Raw genomic sequence first — 11953 nt, forward strand, 5'->3', positions numbered from 1 at the left:
CAAGTGTTGCGGATATTCCGTGCGGAATTAGTTAAGAATGGCTCTGTTATCAAGAACCATACAAACAGACTTCATGTTTCTCGTAGGTTTTTTTTTATTTATTCCCCAAGTTCTGTAGGTATATGTTTTACGCCTGGAAATCTCAATAAGGTTTTGAAAGCTTTTTAAATGGGTTTGTTTGTTTTCCCTTGGGGTTCTCTTTTTTAGCTCGTCTGCCTTTCGAAGAAACACGTCTAGGTATTGTGGTAGCCTTGGTGTCAACTGTGGTGTCTAAACTACTTCAAACTTCGAGTAAACTTTCAAGATAATCCATTGAAACTTCATACACATGTTACAAGAGACAGAAGGACAATAACTCTTTACTTATCATTGTCAAATTAAGCACCTTTTTTAGCGAAAAATGCCATTTCATTCTATGATTTTTTATGTTTTTTATAAAATCACCTGACACTGTGCTTTTTTATCACACTTTAAACAGGAAACCCTGTTTTTTTAATAGTTATTTTCAACTTGTTCGCTTGTACTAAAAACTCAAGGAGTGCTAATAACCTGAATTTAGTGTAACAGCTAAATTTTGACAGAATATAACTTATTATTAAAGTATTTAACAATTATGAATTGTATTATTTTCACTGTTGCAAGTCTTGTTACTCTGTCTAAATAAATTGTTGGGTTGCCTCTCTTGTTAGAAAACTGGCTTAAAGCGATATTTTTAATATGATTTCGTTTTTTCATTTTGACAGCATGTGACCCAAATCCTCATGGTCCAATTTCGGTAGAACCCATGCCAGCCAACCAGACAATAGACCGGTATGGAGGGAATGTGATATTCCACTGCACAGGGAACTTTGGCTGTTATGTTCATGAATATCGCATAGCATATTGGATGGTGAATGAAACGATTTCTCCTGAAAATGCAAGCAATAGATATGTAGTGAATCAGACTCAAAGGTAAAACATTAACATGAATAGTTTTAGCTCATCAGTTTAAAAAAGAAGGGAAAAGAAGTTGAGTAATTGTGACAACTTTAGTGACATTATCATTGACTTGCAATGGATTACTGCTTGCATTATCGATAAAGATATTTACACGAATCTTTGTACACACTTTGTATTACAGTTGAGGTTCTAGTAGGGGGGCTTAAGGGCTTTGACCTACTCCCAGTTGGCAGGCAAATGAACCCTCAAAACACCAAATTTAAACCTTATAAAGATACCTTAACAATGAAAACACTGACGCACACACACACACACGCACGCACGCACGCACGCACACACGCACGCACGCACGCACGCACACACACACACACACACGATATATATATATATATATATATATATATATATTTATATGCATATTTCTTTATAATTTTTAATTAAGTTATTTTTCATAAGTTTGTCCATTTTATAAGATGTATTAAAGTATTTTGAATGAAGAGGTTTCAATGCATTAAAGAGTTCATACATTTTAATACCACAGTGAAATAAAACTTTTAAAGGTGTTATGTAGTTGTAGGAATCTTAATTAGTTGTGCAATAATACACTTAAATGGCAAAATATTGAAACTTAGATATGCAAAATATACTTTAAAACACTACAATTGATTAATACTATTATTTAAAATTTTACGAACTACTTTTACTGATGTACCAGCATACATCCTAGGTTGTTTGGTATGGAAAATGGCAACTGACATGTACATTGTATCTGCTTTTGGCATTTAGCAGTATTTATCGAAGGATTTGATGAATCATTTGGGGATACAACAATCTCAATTAAATCATAGTGTGACGTTCACTTCATTTCATTCCGTTATGTACATAGCGTAACATTGTAAAATTTGTATTGGGGATCTGATTTGAAAGAGATGATAAACACTTAATAAGATACCTCTTTTACTTATACAGTTTAGACTTGTCCATTCTGGGTGCTACGCTCACCATCCACAAGGTCCAGCCAAAGGATGTTTACAACACTTACGAATGTGTCGTGTTGAACGAACAATCTATCAACGGCATATCTAAAAAGTTTGTCCACATTGTGAAGAAAGGTGAGACAGAATGGTACTCTTTAGTGTGACAGAACTTGTGGCTCCTTACAGTTGTTTAGATAAGCCCATAAGCCTGCAGTGCTGGAAAAATGTATAACGAGCTTGCTCGAATTTCGGATTGTATATATTCTGTCTTTTTTGGGAAAGTTTCAATGCCAAACACTTTATTAACAATTCAGGCTTGTTAACACAAACAGATTTCAGTAAATGTCCTTAGATTAAATAGAAAGTTGTCTTATACCGTAATTCTATAATGATATGTGACGTCATCAGTGAAAAAAAGACGTGAAAGAAAAAGTTACATTTTCATTTTTTCGAGGTTTCGTTTTTCATAAGTAGACAATATATATTTTTACATAATTTTAAAAATAGTTTTTAATTTAATTTTACACATTAATTATTGTGTATTATAATAATTTAAATCAATAACTTTGTTTTAAAAGTATTTCAATCACTAGGTCAAAATTTGTTTTTGTTATTAACATTTATACCTCAACACGACTCATTTTCGTAGACGACCTTACTTACAGAAATTGCCATTTAATACATTTGAGTGTATGACAATGAGTTCGTTACAGCTAATTTTCAGACTTTTCACGATTAATCGGCTTAAGGTCTCGATTTTAAGCCAATTACAAAAAATACTACAATTCATCTTTCAATGAGTGTTAAACTTTTAACACTGTGACATATTTATCTTTCATTCACTTCAGATGTTCTAAATAACACCAAAGCTATAATTATTGCGGCATGCAGTGTGGGGGGATTCATTCTTCTGGTTAATTTTTTGGGAAAGTTTCAATGCCAAACACTTTATTAACAATTCAGGCTTGTTAACACAAACAGATTTCAGTAAATGTCCTTAGATTAAATAGAAAGTTGTCTTATACCGTAATTCTATAATGATACGTGACGTCATCAGTGAAAAAAAGACGTGAAAGAAAAAGTTACATTCTTCTAGTGTGCTGGTGTTACTTGCCTCAAATACAGCGCTTCTGCTACATGCGATTACCATGCTGGAAAATTGTCACAATTGATGGTAAATACCCTAATTTTGATAGTAGATAAATGCATTCTTAGTCTTAGAAATAATCCTTCTGCTACAGTACATGCGATTTCCATGCTGGAAATTTGTCACAATTGATAGTAAATGCCCGACGTCTGATAGTAGATAAATACATTCTTCAACTTGGAAAACAATTCTTTGCTCAATGGGATTTTCAAAATTGTTACGATATTGGTAAATGCTGTTATAATGCATCAGCCAATTGTTACCCCTCCCCCCCCCCCACCCCCACGTCCAGTGGGATAGCGTGGAAAATGGCCCGTGTTTTAACCTGAATGGTGGCTCCGCAGTGCTGGGTGAATGCGGTGGTTTTGTCTTCGGCTAAATAAAGCGGGGAATGGGCCTTACTTAGGTTCCCTGGGGTGCGGGGGCATTTGGCCGGGATTTTACCTACAGTTCGTCCGCGCAGGATGGGGATTTTACCCGGGCTTTGTTAGACCGAAAGTCGAAGTCCCGGCTATTCCCCGGACCTGGGGCCGTGGTCTCAATTGACTGGTGCATAACAAAACTAACAGCAAATGTAAGCACCTTTAATTTTGGAAATTAGACTTAGGATCAAAATATTTTCTATGGTGGGGCTGTAGTCCTAATAAAAAGCTGTGGTTTAGATCTGTTACTAGTTCTAGAATTACAGTTCTTGAATTGAATGAAGATTGTGTGTTTATGCATTAAGCTGTTGAACTAAAATCAGATTATGTTTGAATGTCACAAAGTGCACATCCAGAAAATCAACCAAACCCTTGTGTTTTTAAAATTCAAGGTATAAAATGATTTATCTGTAAAAGTTGGGCCCAAATTGTGATAAATAGAGGGTATTACATGACTTGTCATGAAATTTAAAGGCAAGTTTTTATCAATTTTAGCAAACAACATTAATAAATTTCATTTTGAATGAATGAGGATTATTATCAACATCGCTTATTATATTTCATAGTGCTATAATATCAAGCATATCTTCAATGCCTCACGTGAAAAGTTATAACACTAGTTAAATATGTATCATAAATATGAAATTTGGTTATTTTATGCCGGGGACATTATCTGTGAATTAAAGGTAGTCCTGTCATGATTTTGTACTTCCATCAGCAAGTCACGTGACTTTTTAATGACAAGTGCTTTCTGCCTTTTTTCAGAGGATAAGTATAAGTACAATGTGTTTGTGTATCATGCTGAAGAAGACCGTGAAATTGCCGAGTACATCAAAGAAAACCTAGTAGAGCGTGGATACAAGGTTTCCATGTCTGCAGATACCATCCCCGGGAAAAGTATTTAGTTTTACCATTGCTTTAAAGCCTTTTTTCAAAGAAAAAATATGTCGTTGCCTTGGGTTGTGTCGTCAATCCTTTTTAATCTTGACTTTTCGAAAAATAAGGAGGTCTTTTCTACTCGCCCCGGTTTAGGTTTTAGGGCAGGATGGCATTTTTACTTATAACTCTAATACCCTTTATTCGATACTTCAAACAGTTGTTCAGGACCATCACAAAAGGATGTTACATGACTCCATTGTATCCAGAATAAAAATTATGGCCCCTGATTGACTTAGGAATTAGGTTAAAGTTTTAGGGCACATTGGGTCAAGTTAAAGTTTTAGGACAAGCTCGGATTTTTACTTACAACTTCTTTACCATTCATTCAATTGACTTAATACTTCACACAATTATTAATGAACATCTCCTATTTAGGTTACATAACACCATTTCATTCTTAATACAAAGTATAGCCTCAGATTGACTTTGGAACTTAAATTAAAGTTTAAGGGCACATTGTATCTATTAAAAGTTTAAAGGCAAGAAGGGATTTTCACTAATAACCTATATACCCTTCATTTCATTGACTTTATACTTCACGCAGTTGGTTAAGGCCATCAAACAATTAGGTTACCTAACTCCATATTAATCCTAAATACAAATGATGGGCATTGATTGACTTTTTTCAGTATCTTTGTAATGCTTTTAATAGGCACATTTTTAACCAAAATGAAACCTGTTTATTAGAACGACGTTATTGGGACGTGTCGGTTTGAGGTCGGGGTCAAACTTACCTATGGTATCAAATATTTTAGTAAGGTTTGACTTCTGGTATGGTTACCAAACCTGGTATATAGGAAAAGTTTATGGAGACCTTTCATGGGATGTCGTGTGAGGCCCCTAGGGTCAAGATCAGGGTCACTAAAATAAAAATAAAAAGTTGGTACTGAATAATTATAGTTTGGGTTGCAATCAACCATATAACAACCAAACTTGGTATTGGAAAATTTTAAAGAGCCGTTTCAAGGGATTGTGTTTAGGGCTCGGCTCATGGTCATGGTCAAGGTCAACGTTACTAAAAATAGAAAAATTATAAGTATTGAATAACTTTAGTGGGGGGTGACATATTATGACCAAACTTTGTATATAGGAAGAGTTTATGAAGAACTTTCAATGTGTGTGCGAATAGGGCCCCTAGGGTCAAGGTCACTATTCCTTAAACAGAAAAACAGTTGGTACTGAATAACTTTCATGGGATTGTGTTGTGGGCCCCTAGGGTTAAGGTCAAGGTCACTGTTACTTAAAATAGATAACTATTTGGTACTGAATAATTTTAGTAAGGATTGACATTATTGTGACGAAACTTGGTATGCAGAAAGAGATTATGGAGGACATATGGGGCCCCTAGGGTCAAGGTCAATGTTACTAAAAATAGAAAAAATGTTAAAACTGAATCTCACAACGAAGGCTGAAGTTCTTCTGTCAATCATTGAAAACCTGGTTTCGTCTCATTTTTCATCATTTCTTGTTTACTTTTTAATTTGTCTTCTTTTTTATTGCTTGATATATATTACATCATTTTTGTATTCATTTCAATGATGAAGCTGCGTATAGTCCAGCGCGCTATCCTACGACTGCTCTTGTTGGAAACGTTATAACATATCTGGCAAATACGCAAATATGTTTAAAGACATTCGTACTCTGACAGTAGTTACAGTACTCATGTTACCATTAGGCGACTATAAATGAATTGCTAAATTTTCATTCCCGCCGGCCCCCTCGATTTTATGCCGCCCCTTTATTTGTATTGACTAAAATGAAAATGCGATCTGTGGTCTATATTTGCATATCTGTCCAGTACCGTCCGGGAACAGCATTTTTTCATACCAGCCAGTGTCGATGTAAACATTACATGTAAAAAAGGACAATTATTACGATGGTGTTCGTGCTTCATCTAGAAACACAAGTGTATGATCCCTTATGCAATGAGAAAGAGCATGAACACATATACAGTCATCCAAGAAAAATAAAAAATAAATTGCTACTCCCTTCCCCCATTCAAAAATAATTTGATGAAAATCTAGCAATTAAATTAGGGCCCAGATAAGCTGCGTGTTTGCGAGAATGAGTTTTACTCGATAGCAATTGCCAAACACTTAGTTGAAATTATCAACGAGCATAAATTAATCATTGATTATGCCACTAGCAGATTTTGAGGGAGGCGCATCCGGCACATGCCCCTCTAAAATCGTCCGAGTTTACTTTCATGTTAATATCGGAGAAAAAAAACGCTCATAAAGCACCATTTCCGACAAGAAATTGTTATTTTTTTCTTGATGGAGTCACTCCAAATCGCCATGCACACAGTTTATGCCATATTCTTTCGGTTCTGAGGGAGGGGTGCATGTCAAAATGTTGCGCTCCTAAGTTATGTTCCCCCTTACGCCAATTCCTGGTGCATTCCCTGTATGCAATACAAAAATGTGTACCTGAAAGTTCTGTATAGCTATTAGTATCAGGTAGACATTTTCATATTTCATAATTATTAATTTGTGGATGGAATAATAAGTAATTACTTCGAGCATGGTCACAACAATTTTTTTCAATAATAATATTTTATTTCCAAAATTGTGCACTTTTGTATTTATTAAAAAAAAAACAACAATACATCAGACATTAGCATTGATAACTATAACCCACACCCTCAATTTTGGTTGCGAAAAACATTGATATGTGCATTATTAAGCATTGATATGTGCATTATTATTTTCTTATTTAGGTATAATGCCATTTTATAATACGGAATTTGAACGGAGCGGCGCCGTTTGTTTCCTGTACTCGAAAAACCTTCTTTCTGACCAATGGGCAGTCAGTTGCATGACCCATCTTATGCCGGAGAAAAAACCTGTTTGGTTCCTTGAAATTGATGAGCTAAAGCCCAAAGATGCATTGAAATGGGCAAAGGAAGGCAAGAAGAAATCTGAGGAATCACGAGCAATTGAAAATGTGGGCAGCGATATTGAAATAAGTGTGGCAGATATGGATGGAACTGATGATTGGAGTGTAGTTAATAATAGTGGAAGGGGTGATGCTGCTGATGTTGCTGATGATGATTCAAGATTGGGAAATGAAGACGAAGATTTAAAGTATTGGGAAAAGATGCCAAAGATCAAAGTGCCAACGAAAAATAGCTCAAACAGGAAGATGAACAATTTCTGGTGTTCATTGGAAAATAAACTTCCTAAATTTAAATCGCAAAAATCAAAATCACGAAAATTAGTGGCAGAAATTTCAAAACCAGATAAAAACAGGAGGTCCTCAAGCACCAGACCTTTGCTTGAAAGCGATCATATTTCTATGTTGGAAGTGGAAGGGCCGGGGCAGAACTAAGTGAAACTCCATTGCAGAATGAAGTATTTCAAAACCCTGAGACCGAAAATCATGACACAAGTTTTGTCAATCTTATACCAAATAATAATTATAACACGAATGCTCCAAGACATCATTTTGCAGGTGATAGTGATGAAGAAATTGTGAATGTTGATGTTCATGTGACATTATTTGATGAGCATGATGATGATGAAACTTGTATATTGAAAATAGAAGAAGTGGGCAATTCCAGTCCGTCAGAAAACATTACTACAACGTCTACATTGCGTTTAAACACTGAAGTAATTCAGAACAAAAATCATAATGGGTCCAACTTTGCCATGGAACATAAAGGAGAACCTGCAAGGTTTCCAATGGTTATTTTCCACAAAGAAATTGACCCAATTGAATCACACCATAGGCACGGTGTTAAACGTGAACAGTCCGAAAGTGGGTTTGAAAATAGTGATAACAGTGGCTCAGAAAGAGCCACATCAGATTCTATGTCACCAGCTTCCCAGTCATCTGGATTCAGTTCAGGAGAGTATTAGTCACCCACTTGTGATGGGCGGAACAGCCTCCCATACAATGAATCAGGGTTTAGATTTAAGGGTATGAATGAACAAACAGATGAAAATTCAGACTTGAGAGCCGGCAATGAGAACCAAAATAGCAATGCTCATGCAAAGGGCTTTATGAATTCAAATGCTTGAAAAAAATACAATCTATGATTCGTCACCCACTTCTAGTAGTGATGGGTTAAACAGCCTTCCATACTATTAATCAGGGTTTAGATTTAAGGGTACATGTATGAATGATCAAATATATGTGGGAAAAGACTTGAGAGCCAGCCGTGAGAACCACATAAGCAATGCTCAATCAAATGGCATTGTGAATCCTGCTTTGTTAATATTTTACTTTTATATGTATGAAATAAGTGAATATGAACAGGTTTTAAATATGAAAAAGCTTAATTATGTTAATTCACTGTTACATTTATTCATATGTCGGTGGAAGTTTTTTTCTACACTTTTTGCTATACATTTTTTCATTCTACTTTTTAATATTTGCTTTTGCATATTATATTGAAAGTGCTATTTAACTCTTAATAGCCAAATATCCTTGTTTATACATATATATATATATATATAGTTGTATCTTCAAGATCCTCATCATAAAACTCATTAACTTCTAAGGGCAAAGTCAGAAAATAGAGATTACAGCAGTCAGTAGCTCAGAAAGAGCAAAATCAGATTCTATGTCACCAGCTTCCCAGTCATCTGGATTCAGTTCAGGAAAATAATCGTCACCCACTTCTAGCAGTGATGGGCGGAACAGCCTTCCATACAATGAATCAGGGTTTAGATTTAGGGGTATGAATGATCAAATATATTGGGGGGAAAAGACTTGAAAGCCGGCAAAGAGAACAAAATTAGCAATGCTCATTCATAGGGCTTCATGAATTAAAGTGCTTGAAAATATAAAATCCTGCTGTGTCAATATTTTACTTTTATATGTATGAAACAAGCGAATATGAATAGGTTTTAAAGATGAAAAAGCTTAATCATGTTAATTCACTGGTACAGGTATTCATATTTTGTTGGTGGAAGTTTTTTCCTACACTTTTTGCTATTCATTTTTAGCTCGACTATTCGAAGATATAAATAATAAGGATAGCTATACTACTAGCCCTGGCGTCGGCGGCGGCGTCGGCGTCACACCTTGGGTAAGGTTTTGCATGTTAGCACCTTTAAGTCATAATCTCAGTAAATACATCATGTATTGCATTGAAACTTTAGATATGCATTCAAAACTATCTAACCTACTAAATTAATGAAGTTAGATAACACTGATTTGAATTTAATGCAAATAATGGGCCTTTATTTTTGACTTAGAAATTCTGGTTAAGGTTTTGCATGTAAGCACACATGGGTTAATATCTCAGCAGCTACATGATGTATTGCATTAAGACTTTATACAATGGTTCTCAACTATCTAAACTACTTAATTAACCAAGTTAGGTAACTCTTGTTTGCATTTAATGCAAATAATTGCCCTTTAATATTCGACTTAAAAATTTTGGTTAAGGTTTTGCATGTAAGCACACATGGGTAAATATCTCAGCAACTACTTGATGTATTGCATTCAGACTCTATACAATGGTACTCAACCATCCAACTTACTTAATTAACCAATAAAGATAACTCTAGTTTGCATTTAATGCAAATAATTGCCCTTTATTATTCGACATAGAAATTCTGGTTAAGGTTTTGCATGTTAACACATTTTAGTCATTATCTCAGCAAATACATCATGTATTGCATTGAAACTTTAGATATGTATTCCCAAATATCTAATCTACTATATTTGTTAATATCTTGAAATGTAATCTGATATTACAGTGATCCATGTTTCGCCAAAAAAATTCAATCCTTACTATGAAAAGCGGCGGAAGAGTCGAGCGCGCTGTCTCTGTGACAGCTCTTGTTTAATTCTACTTTTTACTATTTGCTTTTGTCATATTATATTGAAAGTGCTATTTTACTCTTTATAACTAAATATCCTTGTTTATACAGATGTGGTTATATCTTCAAATTCTCCTGATAACAATCATTAGCTTCTAAGGGCAAAGTCAGAAAACAGTGATTACAGCAGTCTGTAGCTCAGAAAGAGCCACATCAGATTATATGTCACCAGCTTCCCAGTCATCTGGATTCAGTTCCGGAGAGTATTCATCACCCACATCTAGCAGTGGCGGGTGAAACAGCCTTCCATACAAAAAGTCAGGGTGGAAATTTAAGGGTATGAATGGTCAAATATATGGGGAAAAAGACTTGAGAGCCAGCCATGAGAACCAAATTAGTAATACTCAATCAAAGGGCTTTATGAATTCAAATACTTAAAAAAAAATCTTGCTATGTCAATATTTTACTTGTATATATGTATAAAAATGTGAATTGTTTGCAGGATTTAAAGATCCATTTGATTTATTTATGTTTATTGGTAGCCATAAATGTGTGAAAGTATTTTTTCTTAATTGTATGCCCCTAAAAAGAGGCATATAGTAATCAGACCGTCTGTCTGTCAGTCTTTCCTCCCTTCCGTCCGTCTCTGCGGTTTTCTATAAATAACTGAAAAACGATTAGGCCCAAAGATCTCAAACTTATAAACAATATTTATTTTAAGGTAAGTGCATAGGTCGATGGTCAAGTTTGTGATGACCTTCAGCTGAAAACCTGTTTCCGATCAATAACTGAAGAACACACAGTCCAAGGGACCTCAAACTTGTAAAGCATGTTGGGTTATGAGCAGTAGATAAACCTTATTGATTTTGAGGTATGTGGGTCAAAGGTGAAGGTCGTGGTAACCTTTAGCTGAAAATCTGTAACCGCTCAATAATTGATTTTTGGGGGACCCAATGACCTTTTATTTGGTAGGGAGGTTGGACATGACCAGCAGATGTACCCTATTAATTTTGAGGTCAGTTGGTCAACATTCAAGGTTGTGGTGACATTGAGCTGAAAGTCCGTTTTTGATCAATAATTGAAGAATACTGAAAAAAGAGGGGCCTCATACTTATTATGAAGGTTGGTTATGACCAGCAGATGAACCCTATTGATTTTGAGGTCATGGTGACCTTGGAATGAAATTCTGTCTCCGATCAATATCCGAAGAATCCTGAGGTCCAGGGTCTTTATACTTTGTATACAGGTTGGTTATGACCCTACTGGTTTTGAGTTCAGTGAGTCAAAACTGAAGGTCGTGTTGACCTTGAGCTGAAAATCTTTCTCGGATCAATTACTGATAAATAACTGAAGAAAGCTCAGTCCAAGGGACCTCAAACTTGATAAGCAGGTTTAGCAAACTTGTTCGGGCACATCGTCACTCTCCTGTGACAGCTCTTTTTGTGTTTCTTTTTTTATTTCAACTTTTTACTGTTTGCTTTTGTCATATAACAATTTGTATATTGAAAATGCTTTCTCCCAATATCCTTGTCTATACCAATGTATCTGATGCATCTGTGTCTGCAAGTTCTCATCTCATCATAAAAAGCATTAGCATCTAGGATCAAAGTCATGGTTTAGACTCATCAAGTTGAACGTCATAATTGGATCTCGAAGATCAAGGTCATGATTGGACCTTTAAGATCAATGTCATGGTCAAACCTCATAGTTCAAAGTAATTGTTGGACCTCTAAGAGCAATGTCATGATTGGACCT

General features: G+C 35.2%; 1 protein-coding gene across 1 annotated transcript; it reads left to right on the forward strand.

The window, feature by feature from the left end:
* LOC128219116 (uncharacterized) lies at window positions 1–7854 on the forward strand (the record flags this gene model as incomplete). Its single annotated transcript, XM_052926938.1, has 7 exons — window positions 1–82; window positions 744–951; window positions 1909–2051; window positions 2974–3090; window positions 4251–4382; window positions 7144–7392; window positions 7498–7854. Coding segments are annotated over 7 exons (1188 nt in total), but the record flags the coding sequence as incomplete, so codon positions are not given.
* Window positions 7855–11953: the final 4099 nt, after the last annotated feature.

The sequence above is a fragment of the Mya arenaria genome, chromosome 15 (assembly GCF_026914265.1).
Source record: "Mya arenaria isolate MELC-2E11 chromosome 15, ASM2691426v1".
NCBI classification, from domain to species: Eukaryota; Metazoa; Mollusca; class Bivalvia; order Myida; family Myidae; genus Mya; species Mya arenaria.